The sequence below is a fragment of the Penicillium griseofulvum genome (genome assembly GCF_001561935.1).
Source record: "Penicillium griseofulvum strain PG3 chromosome Unknown contig_14, whole genome shotgun sequence".
Classification (NCBI taxonomy): Eukaryota; Fungi; Ascomycota; class Eurotiomycetes; order Eurotiales; family Aspergillaceae; genus Penicillium; species Penicillium griseofulvum.
The window spans coordinates 221167-238067 of record NW_024467437.1 but is presented as its reverse complement, the minus strand read 5'-3'; the positions used below and the strand labels follow the sequence as shown (position 1 = coordinate 238067).

The 16901-nt window shown below is 48.5% G+C and overlaps 6 protein-coding genes across 6 annotated transcripts; 3 read left to right on the top strand and 3 right to left on the bottom strand.

Annotated features, from left to right (window-relative positions):
* Positions 1 to 392: 392 nt before the first annotated feature.
* PGRI_093770 (C2 domain protein) lies at positions 393 to 2259 on the bottom strand (the record flags this gene model as incomplete). Its single annotated transcript, XM_040797090.1, has 2 exons — positions 393 to 1440; positions 1493 to 2259. 2 exons carry the CDS (start codon positions 2257 to 2259, stop codon positions 393 to 395), a joined length of 1815 nt encoding a protein of 604 aa, XP_040649901.1.
* Positions 2260 to 2643: 384 nt separating this feature from the next.
* PGRI_093760 (DNA repair protein RAD16) lies at positions 2644 to 5571 on the bottom strand (the record flags this gene model as incomplete). The annotated part of the gene is made up of 2 exons (XM_040797089.1): positions 2644 to 4599; positions 4651 to 5571. The coding sequence occupies 2 exons, from the start codon at positions 5569 to 5571 to the stop codon at positions 2644 to 2646; spliced, it is 2877 nt and encodes a 958-aa protein (XP_040649900.1).
* Positions 5572 to 6267: 696 nt separating this feature from the next.
* On the top strand, positions 6268 to 8248 carry rad7 (uncharacterized protein; the record flags this gene model as incomplete). The annotated part of the gene is made up of 4 exons (XM_040797088.1): positions 6268 to 6345; positions 6399 to 6941; positions 7000 to 7165; positions 7221 to 8248. 4 exons carry the CDS (start codon positions 6268 to 6270, stop codon positions 8246 to 8248), a joined length of 1815 nt encoding a protein of 604 aa, XP_040649899.1.
* A 483-nt stretch (positions 8249 to 8731) lies between these two features.
* On the bottom strand, positions 8732 to 9637 carry PGRI_093740 (pirin family protein; the record flags this gene model as incomplete). The annotated part of the gene is made up of 1 exon (XM_040797087.1): positions 8732 to 9637. One exon carries the CDS (start codon positions 9635 to 9637, stop codon positions 8732 to 8734), a length of 906 nt encoding a protein of 301 aa, XP_040649898.1.
* Positions 9638 to 10505: 868 nt separating this feature from the next.
* Positions 10506 to 12044, top strand: PGRI_093730 (PRKCSH domain-containing protein; the record flags this gene model as incomplete). The annotated part of the gene is made up of 2 exons (XM_040797086.1): positions 10506 to 10619; positions 10674 to 12044. 2 exons carry the CDS (start codon positions 10506 to 10508, stop codon positions 12042 to 12044), a joined length of 1485 nt encoding a protein of 494 aa, XP_040649897.1.
* Positions 12045 to 12865: 821 nt separating this feature from the next.
* On the top strand, positions 12866 to 16351 carry PGRI_093720 (cytoskeletal protein-binding protein SLA1; the record flags this gene model as incomplete). The annotated part of the gene is made up of 3 exons (XM_040797085.1): positions 12866 to 13063; positions 13150 to 16267; positions 16326 to 16351. The coding sequence occupies 3 exons, from the start codon at positions 12866 to 12868 to the stop codon at positions 16349 to 16351; spliced, it is 3342 nt and encodes a 1113-aa protein (XP_040649896.1).
* Between the last annotated feature and the right edge of the window lie 550 nt (positions 16352 to 16901).

The window sequence follows — 16901 nt, the reverse complement described above, 5'->3', positions numbered from 1 at the left end:
GGGGGGCGAGAGTCGGATAAAAAGGCAACACACCACTATAGTTTGAAAAGCTGCTTCTTTGTAATTTCTATTTAGATATATACTAGGTAATTTCATATCTGAAAATATGTAATTAATTTATTTGTTCACAAGGCATATTTAAGGAACTACATATGACTACCATAGCCTCACTTCTGACTCTATAAATACATTTAGAAATCTTCTAAATATCATTGTATTAATGAAAAAAAAAAAAAAAAAACCTATACAAAAGCAACCCTGGTATCAAAAAATAATCATGAACGTCGTGAAGACTCGGGTTCAAACCAAGTACAAACTAAAATGATACGTGGCCCCCGATACCCCAAAATCAAAGAAAAAGAAGAAAAAGAAGAAGAAAAAAAAAAAAAAAGTCAAGTCGCGAGACTTCCATGACGGTCAGTGATCACACCAGCCGATGCGGGACGCTCACGGGTAGAGTAACGCTTGTGCTTAGGCTCATCCGCTTCTACCCACCGCATTACCTGTCCTCGTAGATCACGCATCTCATGAACTCGTCGGGAAAGATCTCCACGTTGTTTAGGATGACCACTGCGCTCGTTGAGTTCATCCTCTTCCGAGCTGGAGATTGAAAGTGAAGATGCGCTGCTCTGTTGTAGAAACGTAATAACATTTCCTGAGGTCTTCTTGAATTCCCGCTGCTCTTCCTTCAGTTTTCCCATTCGTTTCGCATCTGCCTGGCAGTCTAGAGTCGTAACATGGAGACCGGGGAAGTTGGAGGATACAAATTCCTGTAGGAGTGGTAGCTTCTCCGCGTTGGGACGGTAAGTTCCACTGTCGTTATCAATAAAGAGTTCGTAGTCCACTGGATCGGTCGAGATAGGGATCCCTTCTTCGGTTTGGTCCAGATCTTCGCCCTCATTGTGATCCTCATCTTCCTCTACTGGAAACTCGTCTGTGGGTACTGTGCTCGATTCTGCATGCTCCGCATTCTCCACATTCTCTGCGCGCTCTGCACGTCCTTCTGGGGAGTTACGACGATGGCGATGCTTACGCCGCCGAAGGAAGAATTCGCCCGAGTACGCGATGTAGATAGACACATCGCTGTGCATCGTGTGCTTGCTCAGCATATCAATGCCAAATTCTTTACCGGTCTCGGTGAACCGGAATTGTCCGTCCAAGGTGAGCACATAGGTGAAGATCCGTCCACCCTGGCCATAATGCGCAAACTCCAAAAATTTCTGGGTGAGTGCACGGCAAGGAGTCTGAAAGGACCCGTGCAAGGTAGTGCGGTCGAAATTGTAGATGCGCTGGTGTTGGTGATGGAGCGCTTTATGCAGGATACGTCCTCGTAGACTCTGCGCCTGAAACATGCCTGCCACAAATGGCTTGAACTCTACATAGCGATGGTATAACTCTGCAGGTATGGGGCCTGTGAGCTGCATCTGAATCGCTTGGAAACTATTTGGGTCAGTATATAAGTGGGTCACGAGGAACGCCAGGGAGAACACACTTGTAGCGGCTAATAGCCTTGCCACTGCCATCTTTGCTTTGAACTTGATCTTTGATGCCAGCAAGCCGTCCGATCAAAGGAGAAAAATGCTTAAACCAATGGTTGGGACCGATGGTGTACATATGACCCCCCTCCGTGCCAGGGGTCTTACCGAGGCATTCGATACTGACCACCAACCAAGACTCCTTCTGGTGACCAGTCGCAAAAGCAGAGAGATTAGTAAAGACGTAGACGCGCTTGCTCCCAAAGCGTTTTTTAACCTTGAAGGACTTCTCCTTGAAACCTGCCCAGTCTTCCGAGAGTGTAGGAACGTCGATGAAAGCGATCCCCAGCTTATCATCGTGATCCGCGGGGTCCTCGTCCATCAGATGACATTTCAACTGAAACCCCGAAGCGGGAACATTTGCAACAATCCACTCGCATTCCCAGCTGGGGTTCATGTCCTTGCGCACGGTCGGGGTGCGGAAGCTCACGGCGGGGTCTTGTTTATGGCGCTTCGGCAGGTCGACTACCATTTGCGCTGAGACATAGGGATCGGAGGAAAAACTGCCAAAGTCCGCGATGGGCAGATCCTCTGCGCGATGGAAAGTAATCTTGAGGGTATAGCCTGGCGGGGCATGAGGAATGGGAGTCGGATCAAAGCCTCCAGCGGGCTTTGACTCTTCCTTCATAGTGACCCGGTGATGTATCTTGTCAGCCTTCTCGACAAATTTAGGGCCATATTTGTCAATGGGATGTATAGGCAGTGACCGAGGTTGAGAGTCCATGGCTAGGAATTAAATATAAATAAGAATAAGAATATTAATATTAATAGCCAGAATAAATGGAGAGGGCCAAGCTTTCAGCCTTACAAATGTAGGCAACAGAATATCAAATGCCAAGACTTGACTTTTTATTTGGAGTCAGCCCTATATTTATTACGTTGGAACACTTTGGACTACTGTATATGATATTCAGCAAAAGATTTATTTTGATTCTTGAGATGAAAGATAAAAAAAAAGAAACCAAAAAATTCCTAGCTAACAAAAATTCTAATACAGATACAGCATGGTCGTGAAATCATGAAAATGATGGAGGAAAAAAGAAAAAGAAAAAGGGTTTAACGAATGTGGCGTATTTGGAGAATTTGGAGAACTTTTGGAGAGAATGTCTTAAGTTCCTCGGAACAGGAACTGCATGTCCTCCGGAGTCAGTTTTTCCAAGGCTGCCGCTTGATCTTTATTCAAGGTACCCCGAATGAGGTTGGCTTTCTTCTCTTGAAGCTGAATGATTCGTGATTCGACCGAGTCTTCAATACAGAGTCGAGTGACCACACAAGGTCGTTGTTGGCCGATTCGGTGACTACGATCGGCACTTTGCCATTCCGCTGCAGGATTCCACCAGGGGTCAACAATGAAAACTCGGGAAGCTTCCGTTAGGTTGAGTGCCACACCACCAGCCTTGAGAGAAACCAAGAAAACCTCAACCTCGGGTTTAGTCATGAAATGCTCAATGGACTTTTGCCGCTGTGCTGGGGTCATCGATCCATCTAGCATCACGGTGTTGAATCCGGCATGGCGTAGCCGCCACTCGACTAGTTGCAGCATCGATGTGAACTGAGAAAAGATAATGGATTTAGGAGTATGGCTTTTGCTTCGCTCCTTGAAGAGTTCATAGAGGAGCATCTCAATTTTCGTGGACGAGGTCCAACTCTCCATGGAGATGCGGTTGATGATGGAATTCTTCTTGACAGATTCTTCGTATTCTGCAAGCGTGGGTTGTTCCAAATCAATGGAAAGAGCAATATGACACTGTGGGCAATCAACATGCCTGCTATCGTCCTGGAAAGACTGGATATAGTCCTTGGCGCATTGACGACAGAACTCATGACGACACTGAGACCGAATGGCATCTTCTGCAGGCTCATCACAGACGCAGCACACAGCAACGTTGAACCCTGCTTGCGCCTTTTTCTTCAAAATGAGATCGGGATGGTTTGCAACTTGGCGCATCTGCATGATCAATCCGAAGATGTTGGCATAGTTATTCAACATGACACCCTCACTGACATAGGTATCGAATTTTCTTGTGGAGTTCGTCATGATGCTGCGTGAGAAATCTTGTTCGATCTCGCCAAAAAATTCATTGTGCAATGTGATACGTTTAGCTGGGAGCTCCATGGACTTTGTATGTTGTTGTTTCATCCGACGGAGCATGATATGATCGGTGATGAGACGGAGCTTGTGGAGACCGTCTTTGCGTTGTTGCTGAGTTTTCCCCTCAATAATTGGGTTGAGAATCTCCTTGTTGAAGATTGAAATATGCATAAACCCAGTGTGAGAGCACTCGGTACAACGTCCCTCTTTAGTCGAGGTCCACTGGAGTTGCTCGCAATCGCACTGCTTACAAAAGTAGCATGCAAATGGCTTGACTTGTAGAAATCGTAGAAGGGAAAAGAATTCTCCAATTCGGTTCTGTACGGGTGTGCCCGATAGGCACCACTTGTAATTAGCTTCCAAGGCAAAACATGCCTTGGCAACACCAGTGGTACGCGATTTGATACTATGCGCCTCGTCAAGAATGAGGCGGTGGTAATGGACTGCGTGGATGACACTATTTGCTTTGACCATCGTTTCACCGCGAGAGAAGCCTTTCTCCTGCTTGCGGTAAATGGATTCGAGACTTGCATAGGAAATCATGATAACATCGTATTTGCGAATTTCAGCCGATGTCATCTTTTTGATTTTTGTGTCGGAATTGTGATAGACCAAGACTTTCAGCTTGCCATCTGTGTATTCCTTGATCTCAGATACCCACTGCATCAAAGCAACAGGTGGCACAAGGACGAGAGTTGGATCGGGTTGGGGGAAATCAGACATGATGAGTGAAACTGCTTGGATAGTCTTTCCCATGCCCATCTCATCACCCAACAATCCACCTTTGTATTGAGTCTTTTCCTGTTCTATCATCCAGTTCAGCCCCTCTAGTTGGAATGGCTTGAGTTTACGAGTTATGGAGACAGGTTGTTTGGCTTCCTTTGGCTCGATAATCGGCTGCGCTTTGAGCACATCCCACATAGTACCAATTGTGGGGTGCTTATGCACGAGGTTCTTTCGGTCTTTTTCTGCCTAGGTGATGGTCAGTCATGTAAAGGTATGTAGGAAAAGAACCAGACTTACACGGCGAGCTTTCCGTTGTTCTTCCCAGGTTGGGGGTAGGTCTCCTTCAGAATCGTCATCGTCATTGAGGTCTTCCCCAAGAGAAATGGGAGATCCACCTTCTAGGGGATCCCCAGAGGTATCCGAAGAAGCAACGCCAGAAGGAAGCAGCCCTGGTGGCTCAGGACTCAACGGAGAAAAGGACACCGGTCTAGAATCTGGGTCCGGATCGTATTTCATGTGTTCCTCAATGAATTTGTCCACAAGCAAACGATCTTCTGTTGTCGGGCGTGGGTAATTATATTCTTCCATTTGGAGTGCATGGGCTAGTGCGATATCGGAAGTTTCGGGATCAGTTTGAACAGACAAAACAGCAGCAGGCCGTTTTGTTGTCCTTTTTTTGGAGGCACGAGCTACTGGTACACCAGAAGCACCATCATCCTCTGCCAAAATAGCCGCGGAGCGTTTTCTTCCTCTTTTAGAAGCTCCTAGTGATAATGCGCTTGACTGTAGTCTCCTTACGCGATCGGCGGCATTGATACGCGCCGAAGCTTTAGTGACAGTCTTGGTGTCGGGTTCGGTAATTGCAGCGCCAACGCTGGTAGCTGGGGTACTATAGCCCGTCGACAGATTTCCAATCGAACTCCGAGAATTGGAGTCACTAGATGACTCATTTTTCACCGGTACGACCACTGCAATTCCGCCCGCAGCAGAATTGTCTGGTATAACCGAGTCCGATAGACCGGCATAGTCATCCTCATCTGCCTCAGAGTCTTGGATGACGCGAGGGCGTGACTGAGAAAGGGATGACCCACCAGCTCGTATGGTTCCCGATCGACTTGACCGACGGAGGGGTGATGAATTCCTCAATGACGTTTCACTGAATTGAGAATCATCATCTGAATCAGGGATTGTGGTTCTGGGTCTCAGATTGTGCCTCATATTGAAACCGGGAGGATATAGAGAGCGATTAAACGAGAGGCTTGCAGATTAAATGTGGTATTAAACGGTACTAAGCTATAACGATGGATCTTGTTAGCCAAGTTTGAAGAATATATAGGAAAATGACATAAGGGGGGGCCACTACCTAGAGAAGCCGACTTCACTTGTTTGTTTTATTTGAATATAGGAATAGGAGAGAGAAAATAGGATGAAAGATTAACACCAGAAAGTAGAGATGAAAATAAAAGTTCCCCAATGGGAAATTCAAAAGGGAAAAGGAGAAGAGAGAAGAGATGAAGTCGGAGGCAGGTGCCTGAACCAGAAAATTTCCTCGGAATCTCCCGATTCTCCTTCTCTTGTTTTTTCCCCCCTGGTGGCAAATAATTATCAAGAGCATTAAAGGTATCTCTGACTTCATCTCTCTCCATCTTTCTTCTTTTGTGTATTCCTCATATTCTCCATATCATCATATCCCCCAATATTCACACCGTGTCTTATCTCAGATAAGACCGCGTTAAGTGAAACGCGAAATTGCCACGGGTCCAGTGACTCGGGCCTAGACCGACTTTGAGCCTCACTTTTACAATATGTGAGTACGAGTTATATTTTATGTTGTATTCAAACTGACTTTATAAAGGACAGGAAGACGTAGGCAACCAAGACAGCCAACTCAGCCCCAGGGCATTAGGGGCCCGTATGTTTTGCTTCCCTTCACCTTATCACCCAGAGACTAACCGCAGCTCTAGACGCTCTGCCTTGACTGACTATCTTGCTGTATGTTGATATCTTTATAACCTGGAAGGTATGGTTTTGCTGATTAATTCTAGTCAAATAATATCTCAGCCCAACAAATTCGGGATGATTGGGACCGCCGGCAAGCCGAAGCACAGCGCCAGACTGACCAAGCTGAACAAGGATCATCTAATGCACCCGAAGCATCTAGGTCTCCATCGGTCTTGGAGTCACCAGAGGACCCCGTCAAGAAGCGCAAGCGCGAGCAAGCCATCGCAAGGATAAAAAATAGCAAGGAGTTTGCTAAGCGCAAGGCCCGTTTTAGTGGCGGTTACGATGATGAGGAAGATGATGACTTCCTTGCTCTACAGATTCACGAAGAAAAAAACCGCCCGCAACCGGGCCAGCTTGCAAATTGCGAGATATGCGATAAGCGCTTCACCGTGACTCCCTACAGCAAGGCCGGTCCGAATGGAGGCTTGCTTTGCGTTGAATGCTCCAAGAAACACGCGGCTGATGATAAAAAGCCCCCGGCCAAGAAGCGTGGTCCTAGAATTGGTCGACGTCAGAATCAAGCTAATCTACTTGATGGGTTGACTCCTCATGGTACTCAGAGTCTGCTGGAAACCTGTATCAAGGTATGTCCATGGCATTCAAGCTCCGGGCATTGGCCAAGGACCGCTAATCATTTTATAGAAAGTGGCAGATTATATCCATGATATTGAGGACTTCGGCGATTTGCCTCCGTCATTGCTAGTACGTCTCGGTCAGATCTTGTCTAGAAGGCGGGCCGTGACCCCGCGGACCCTAGATCTGTTCTTACGACCTCATTACACATCCATCGATCTGTTTGACTGTGCTAGTAAGTCGGGGTTATTTTCTCTCTCTGAAGCAATGAAAGTCTAACCAAAGACTAGAACTTGGCACGGATGATTACCACAAGATTCTGGCTTCCATGCCTCGTCTTACAAGGGTCAACCTTCGATTCACCACGCCAATGAAGGACCAGATCTTTTATTATATGATAGAACGTGATATGGAGATCAAAGACCTCCATCTGGATGGGCCAAACCTTGTGACCGATGCCTGTTGGCGTCAGCTTTTCATGAAACTTGGTCATCGTTTCCTGAGCCTCAAACTGTGGAACCTGGATTCTGCCTTCGATAACGAAACTGCGCGAGTGATGTACCTTCATTGCCCCGAGCTTCAGCGACTGAAACTGAAGTTTTTACACAAAATCGACAATGAGATGCTTGAGGGAATCTCGTCGCTCAAGTCCCTTCAGCATTTGTCGCTGCGTTTTCTGCACGAGACTGAACTCAAGACTGAGCCTCTTCTTGAAATCATGAGTAGTGTTGGCTCTCAGCTGGAAACTCTATCTTTGGAGGAATTTGAGTTTGTCGATGACCGACTTTTACAGCATATCCACGAGCATTGCCGTCATCTAACCAAGCTTCGTCTTACCCTCAACTCAACCTTCACCGATAAAGGTTTGGCCGCGCTCTTCACGGGCTGGTTTAATCCGGCTCTTACCTATGTCGACTTAAACTCCCTCCGAGACGTGGACATGACGAATCCCGACGGTCCGGAGGAGCCTATTGGGCTTGCATCCGACGGGTTCTTTGCGCTTATGGAACATTCGGGCTCGAAGATTCAACACTTGAACATTTCGTCGTGCCGTCATATTTCATACAAAGCATTTGAACAGGTTTTCGCAGAAGGCAAAATGTATCCCAACCTCCAGTATCTTGACATTTCCTTTAGTACTGTGGTGGACGACTACCTTACGCAGTGCATCTTCCGGTGCTGTCCGGCCCTTCAGAGACTGGTTGTATTTGCTTGCTTCAAGATTCGCGACGTCCACATTCCCAGGGGGCTTGCTCTGATCGGTACCATTGGAGCGACTATCAAAATCGACGGAATCACGCAGACTGAGACAATTTGAGTGGCGCTACGATGGATCGACAGAACATATTTTTCTTTTTACCTCCTGCAATTTGGCGATAATTTGATCTAGCATACGGAGTATGTATCCAACAATTAAAACATGCAGGTAAACCTGATTTCACCTACCTGTCTCCTAGGGTAGCGGCCTCGTTCCTTGTCGACGTAGGACTTCAATAATCCGATCCGCTTAGCCCAATATGATATTTCAAAGAAATGTACATCTCATCTAGGATAGAATCGCAATGTCTTTTTAATGTGTGTATTTTCCTTCTCGGTGAAGAAGGGGAATACGGAGTTGCTATAAACGACCTTTTCGTGTATAATATGAGATATCTGATACATTAATTCCCGGTGACTCGATGAATCATTCATATGAAGGACTTCATTCAATATCATATATAATTACGCCAAACACCTTAATGTATGTTACCATAGTCCGCATAAAAGAAAATGCAAAAACAATTAACAAAAACCATGGGATTTATCCCATTCGCTTGCCAATCTCACTCTGCCAGCCTCGGGTCCTCTCAAATCCATTGGACGCAGTTTGGTAGTCGAGCATCGCCTGGTAAACCTCCTCCTGGGTATTCAGCACAAATGGTCCATACTGAACAACCTTTTGGTCCAGTGGCTGGCCAGCCACAAGGAAAATGCGAGCATCCTTTTCGGCATTATCGGGGACGGATAGTTCCACAAAATCGCCCTTCTGCTCGAATTCAACGTTTGTGAATTCCTTCACGATGCGAGTGGAATCATTCGAGCCAAAGACAGTCTCACCAGCCAAAGTGTAGGCAAATGAGTTCCATCCCTGTGGCAGGGGCTGTGAGACACGACCACCAGGCTTAATAGTGATATCCAAGATCCAGACAGGAGTGTAGGCCAAGTCGCGCACGGAGTCAACACCATGTGACTGACCCGAGATGACCTTAATCTTGACGCGGCCCTCATCGACTGTGGCAAGGGGAATCTCCGAAGCGCGCAGATCACGGTAACGAGGCTCACAGAACTTCAGCTTTTGGGGCAGATCGACCCACAACTGCATACCAACGTTGGGGCTACCGTCTGCGTTCTCGTGGGGCATTTCAGCGTGCATGATGCCGCGGCCTGCAGTCATGAACTGCAGATCACCGGGTCCGATGGTTCCCTTGTTACCAGCGAAGTCTTCGTGGTCAACGCCGCCGGACAACAAATAGGTGATGGTCTCCTGTCCGCGGTGGGGGTGATCCGGGAAGCCGGCGCCCTTGCCGATGGTGAAGTGGTCGAGCATGAGGAAGGGACTGAAGTTGCGGAGCTTGGCAGTTCCAATAGAGCGGCGCACACGGGCACCTGCGCCTTCGGCTTGCTCAACGGCAAGGAATGCCTGTCGGATTGCACGAGGAACGGACATATCTGTGATGGGAAAGACTATTGGAGTCGGGGTTTCCAGGTCGGGGTGGTGGTTTGTTTGATTGACAATGCTTTTTGTCTGAATGTACTGTGACAGGCTAGGAGCCTTTTGCTGAATGAATCTGAGAAAAGAGTCTTTGAGAGAGTCTTTGATAGAAGGGTTATAGGTAAGAAAGATTGCTGTGATGCAAATTAAAAGTGGTAGAAGCAGTTTCATGGATGAGATGAGGGTTATTTATATGCAAAGGAAGCGATTGAAAAGAGTAGAATGTTCTACATGGAAAGGAATGCTGTCAGCGTTAGTCAATCTCATAAATACTCCCCAGGGCTTTGTAGCACCCATCCCCCAATGCTTTGCAAGACATCAGTCAGCCCGGTTGGGCCAATGAAATGACTTGGCTTGGATTACCAACATCCCCGTCAGCAGCCGCTAAGCAAAAGGCCTAACCATATGTGGTTAGCGTGTATACCTGATAAATGAGGTACATAATGCTGAGTTCAGCATTTAAAATCAGGTGACTTGGTAATTGGGATCTATACCTAAGCTAGTAATTCAGTGTAGATTAGGCGTTATCAGATAAGGCCACGGAGCAATTGCGGCTCTCCACTACTCCGTACCAAACCTGACGTGCGAGGACTGCCTACTTAGGCATTTGATTCATTCCAGCTTTGAAAAAATATTTCTGTTTTTGCATAATTAAACTGATATCCCCATATGCGATTCAATTACATGACAAAGCCCTTAACATTGCCGGATTGAAGCTGCTTGCGACAAGCGCCTTTCGCGGGGAAGCTTCAGGCTACCTATAACCCCTAGACTCCACTGTCATCCTTGGTTCACTGCGTTATAACCTGATCGGTTTGAAGAGATGGGTCACTCAGCAAGTCTATCGCCATGGCTGGTGTTGGCCTGTGCTGTGTGCAGCGCATGGGCAAATAAAAAGCCATTCAACATTAATGACGATATCCTGGCCTATCCCCAGGTAGGTGGATTGGTCTTAGAACGATTTGAGCTGAACTAACATTATTGCTCAAAGTATCAAGTGAAATTTCCTGAGGAGTATGTGCTTGAATCTCACGCCGAAGCATTGCTCCAGTCCCAGGCCAACCCTCGCGCCAATGATCAGAACAATCCCCAAATTTATATGGGCCAGGGTAGGACAGACTCCACCGACCAGCCTGATGATGTGAATCGATCTTCATTTACCTACGAAGAAATGATACTCGAAGACCGGCGACTTCTCTGCCAGATCCCACGTGTCACGAACGATGACCATAATACAACGAGAGACAAGGAGAATAGCAAGGCCGAGGAGCAGAAGGAATTGGCTCGAGCAACAGATCGTGGTCTAGAACTTCTACGTGAAATGGAAGGAAGATGCATGTACTATTTCTCGGGCTGGTGGTCCTACTCCTTCTGTTATCAGAAGCAGGTCAAGCAGTTCCATGCGCTTCCCGCTGGCCGTGGTGTCCCCCAGTACCCACCCATTGAAGATACCGAGACACATTCCTTTGTATTGGGAAGATTTATTGGCGATAAGGGCGAGGAAGAGAAGCAATCTGCCAAAACAGATGTGGCAGAACTTCACACAAAGGGTGGCTCGCGGTATTTGGTCCAGCACCTGCGTGGCGGGACCAAGTGTGATCTTACGGGACGCGATCGCAATATTGAGGTGCAATTCCATTGTCATCCGCAATCGACAGATCACATCGGCTGGATCAAGGAGCTCACCACGTGCTCCTACCTAATGGTAATCTATACCCCTCGTCTATGTGACGACGTTGCTTTCCTGCCACCGCGACAGGATGAGGTACACACTATTGAGTGCCGTGAAATCCTGATGCCCGAAGAAGTCACCGAATGGGAAGCTATCAAAGAGTGGTACACGGCCAACCAACTGGCCGATGCTGCTATAGATGTGGATGCTGATATTGCCAAATCCGAACTCCCGATTATCGGAGGAATTGAAGTTGGAGGCCGTAAACTTGTTGGTATGGAAGGCAAGGTAATTGAAAAAGGACGTGTGGCATCTGCCGGTGAGGAGCGAGTGGAGGTGGTTGCGAAACGCGAGAATGGCGAGATTCGAAAAATGTCCAAGCAGATTCTGAAAAAGTACGATATCGACTCAGAGAAACTGGAAGAGATGAAGAATCTACTTGAAGAGCAAGCAGATGGCAAAGATTGGACACTGGAGGTTGTGGAAACCAACGGCGTGATCAAGTTCCAAGGGGTTCTTGAAGAAGACGAGGAAGACACTTGGGACAAGTCGTCAGAGTCACAAGAAAAGAAGTCTGAAAATTCCGGACAAAAGCCAAAGAAGGAAACAGAACCGGTCGAAAAGAAAAAGCCATCGAACAAGCCTGAAAACAGTGATGGAAGTGAGGAAACTTTTAAAGATGAACTATGATATTGTATAAATCTTGTACATTTGATACTTTCCTTCCAGTATATGAATGATATCGTTTTTTTTTTTTTTTTTTTTTCCATTTCATGAGGGAACACATTCCAACGTTTACTACTTCCATCTCCTTAACGTAGACCACATGTACTATATACTCAGGCCTGGGGGTGGGCTTGGTTTTATTAAGATATTTATACGCATCTAATCAGACATATTGTTAGTATAAGAAGCCTTCTAAGATTAGATACAGTCAATATAAACTACAATCCCATACAACAGGGTTAGGTTGGCTACACTTGGGCATAGTATACTCTGTACCAATCACAGTATCAAAAGCGCTATACTATTGCCCCATAGATGTTACCCTTTCAGAGCCGAGCGCTTTAAGTAGAAAATTAGTTTGCCGTATAATTAGGAAGATCAAAATAACAATAAAACCAAAATATATAAAAAATAAATAAATAAAAAAAAGGCAAAAGAATCCAATTGAAGAGAATGTCCAAAAAACCAGAGGCAACGTGACTGTGAACTCCTGGCCCACCTTCCCGCCCTCTCCCTAAATCCAACCTCCTCTCTATTTTCCCTCTCTCAGTACTTTGCGCCTAGGCATTTTGTGTCTACTCTCCCCGCCGAAGATCCCATCATCCCGACTTATCCCCTGCTCCGCCCACTAAGGAACGCCAAGGCTGACTGAGCACCGGCCAGCATCACCGATTACCACCCGTTCATCCCCAAACTACATCACTGCGAAACCTAGAGCTGGCACGTTGAGACGCTGCCATTTGCAGCGGTTATAATTGATCGGTGCCGTGGGATCAGTTTCCAATATGGGTTTCATCGGTGTCTACTCGGCTGTGTACGACTACCAGCCACAGGGAGCGGGCGAACTCGAGATTCATGAGGGCGACCTCCTTTACATCTTGGAAAAGAATGCGGACGATGATTGGTGGAGGGCTAAAAAGAAGGCTGGACGGGAGGATGAGGACGAACCTGAAGGCCTAGTCCCTAACAATTATGTCGAAGAGGTGAGTCTCGTTGGACTTGCGGAGCTCCACTGATCGAATGCACCCGTGCGGGCTACAGGAACAATTGCTGATATTAGATGAAATAGGTGCAACCGGCGCACAGAGCGACGGCCCTCTTCGACTACACGCGGCAGACTGACGAGGAGGTCTCCTTCTCAGAAGATGCTGAGCTGATGGTGTACGACACCTCGGATCCGGATTGGACATTGGTTGGAACAAACTCAGAGTATGGATTTGCGCCGTCAAATTACATCGAAATCATCGAGGATGGCTCCGCTGCACCGCCTGTCGCTCCTTCACCTTCTGTTCGAGCCGAGCCTGCCGCGCCTACGCTTCCGCAGCGGCCGACGGAGACTGCCCCGGAAGAAACCGACGCTTCACCCGCCGCCTCTCCAGTTGATGTGTCTCACAACCCTGCTGCTGCTGCGATCGCAAGTATCATCCATAAGCAGCATGCCCCTGTCGAGACAACTAGAGATGAGCCTTCGCCACCCAGTCTTCCGGTCCGGCCATCGTACGACCAAGCGGAGGAGCGCGAGGAGTCCCCGCCGCCCAGTCTGCCACGTCGACCACCCTCGGAACATGCACCCTCACCTATAGACCGTTACGCGCCTGACCCAAGCCCGCCACCCCGTCCTCAGCAGGCGGCGCCTGCTATGGGTCGTGACGGGACACATGTCAAAGCATCTCCCCCTTACAACCGGGCAGGTGAGTTGACACCTCGGTCACCTTCCGGCTATCATATCTACAACATCAATGAAATGGTTGAAGTTATGGGCAAGAGAAAGAAGATGCCGACTACATTGGGAATCAACATGGCTACTGGAATCATCTTTATTTCTCCTGAAGGCGATGATCGGCAGAACGAATGGAGTGCGGAGAAGCTCACTCATTACTCGATTGAAGGCAAACATGTCTTTGTTGATCTTATCAGGCCTAGCAAGAGCATCGATTTCCATGCTGGTGCTAAAGACACTGCCCACGAGATTGCAGCGGCACTCGGTGAGATTGCCGGTGCTTACCGGGCAGGAGGATTGCGTGAAGTACTCGAGGCAGGAGAAGGCGGTGGTCCAAAGAAGGGCCAGATCTTGTATGACTTCATGGCGCAAGGCGATGACGAAGTTACAGTAGCGGTGGGGGACGAGGTCATCGTCCTTGATGATACCAAGTCTGAGGAGTGGTGGATGGTGCGGCGACTGAAGAACAACAAGGAGGGTGTTGTCCCAAGCAGCTACGTCGAAGTCACAGGATTAATACCGAAGGCGCCGTTAATGCCCAACGAACCAGGGCTGTCAAGCGTGGAGAAGAACCGGATGGAGGAGATGCGGCTGTCCAAGCTTGCTATGGGCAAGTCACGGACGGACTCGATGGATTCCTCGGACCGCCACAGCAAGCGCGACAGCAAAGTCAAGTCCAAGCCTGATCCGACTAAAGTGCGAAAGTGGACGGATCGGACCAAGGATTTCACAGTGGAAGCCCAGTTCATAGGTCTCCAGGATGGTAAAATCCAGCTTCACAAGGTGAACGGTATCAAGATCGCCGTACCTGTCTCGAAGATGTCTGTTGAGGATCTCGAGCATGTGGAGAAGGTCGCCGGCGTCTCGCTAGATGAGGACAAACCTCTTTCAAGCATCCGACCACGAGGTGCCAATAACAAGGATTCCAAATCTGGGGCTTCCAAGGCTGGGGCTTCCGTGCAACGTTCCGACTATGATTGGTTTGACTTCTTCCTTAAGGCTGGCGTTGGGCCCCATCGCTGTGAGCGATATGCACAGTCATTCAACAAGGATGCGATAGACGAATCTGTACTACCTGACATTACCTCTGAAATGCTTCAGAATTTGGGTCTGAACCTGGGCGATACCTTGCGAGTGATGAAGGTTTTGGATGCCAAATACGGCCGTACCCCAGACAAGTCTAAGCCCCGAAACGTCAGTTTCGGCGGCGAGGAAGTCATTGGCAATGGTGAGGATGGAGGGCAAGGTGGCCTCTTTTCCGGGCCTGGTGGTATGCTGCGTAACAACACTCGAAGGGGCAGACCAACACCAAACGTCCAAGCCGGAGAGGTTGATCCCAAAGTGTTCGGACAGGGAGGTGAGCCCAAATCACCAGATAGCTCGGCGAGTCCACCACCCTCTACGGCAGCTGAAAAGCCTGCTGCAACCGGATTTGAGGATGATGCTTGGGAGGTGAAGCAGCCGAAGCAGCCTGCTCGACCAGCTGCAGCCACTCCCACTCCGCCGCCCCCGGCAGCGCAGGTTCCTCAGCCAACAGGGGCAATGGCGGATCTGACCTTGCTCCAAACTCCTTTGCAGCCGACGCCAGCTCAGCCTACTGCACAGCCTGCCCCGCCCATGCCTGCCTTACAGCCTCAGGCCACTGCGGTGCAATCACCACCAGTACAACCGGCTCAGCAAACAGGTGCCACCCCCAGCTTGTTTGCCCAAGTGGCACAGATAGGACAACACCAGCAAGGTTTCAGCCCTCAGCAGACTGGGTTCCAAGCACAGGCCAGGCAACGCCCTCAGGCCCCCCAAACAGTTGGACAAAACTCACTCTTACCTCCGCCCCCGCAGCGTCCACTGTCCGCCCCCCAGAACTTCTCGCAACAACAAAACTCCTTTGGTCCTCCTCCATTGCAGGCTCAGCTGACGGGCCTTCCCCAGGCGGGTCCTCCGATTGCTCCTCCTGGCCAGAGTCTGAGCGAAATAAGCCAGCAGCGTTACCAAGCTTCGATGCAGCCGCAGGCGACAGGATTTATGGGTCAACCCCCATATCAGAATGGCTTAATGCCGCAGCCCACAGCGTTTACTCCCCAGTCCCAATTCGGTATCCAGCAGCAGCAGCAGCAGCAGCAGCCGTATGGTAACCAAATGGCCCCTCAGCAAACCGGGTTCCAGGGACTTGGGCCGCAGCCCACAGGCTTTGGTGGATATGGGCAACACCAACAACCAATGCAGACTGGTATCAACTCTGTCCTTCCTCCTGCATTGCAACCGCAACCCACTGGTATCAATGGTTACGGCAACCAGTCCTACACATCTCCCCCCCCTGTGCCGCCTATTCCCCAGCAACCAACGGCCACTCCTCTGTCGCCACAGAAGACCGGACCACCTCCCTCCATCAGATTTGGTGTCAAGCCAGATGGCCCTAAGAAGCTGGAGCCACAACCGACTGGACTCAGAGCCAACCTTTCGCAAGCTAGTGAGTGTTTTCTAACGTTACAGGTGATAGAAATAATAAAAACTAACTCGATCAACAGCCCCCAATAATCCGTTCGGCTTCTAATCTCCCTGTGTTCGCCCATACTAGACTGGCGTATATAATCCTGGTTTCCTGGCAATTCCTATGTTTGCCCTGAAGTTTTGCTCATTCTGAGGCTGGGATGTCCTTTTCACATATCGCAGCTTGTCCCTTCGAACCAGTTTGGAATCGACATGTGTACATATCATGACCCTGGTCCCCGTTTTGATGCATCGCGTATCGAAGCTCATACCACGAATCTCTTCTTTTCCCCTTTGCAAACCCACACTTAGCGAGCTATCCATATTCCTTTCCTGTGCTCTGTGACAAATCTGATTAGGTCTCCCATTTCCTGCATTTTTCCTTGTCTCTAACTTCTTGTCATATAAATCTGTTTATGGTTATGCTTGTGTGGATGCCCTCTCTTTATCTATTTGGATAGTTACTTATTCTGCTCTTGTTCTCTCCCCGGCTCATACATAATCCATGGAGTCAGCCCTGGAGTATTTTGTCCGACTCCATATAGTAAATCGTTTTAGACACACTATTAAGATCAATCGCAGCCAGAGGGGTTTGCTTTTATTGCAGTCCTAAT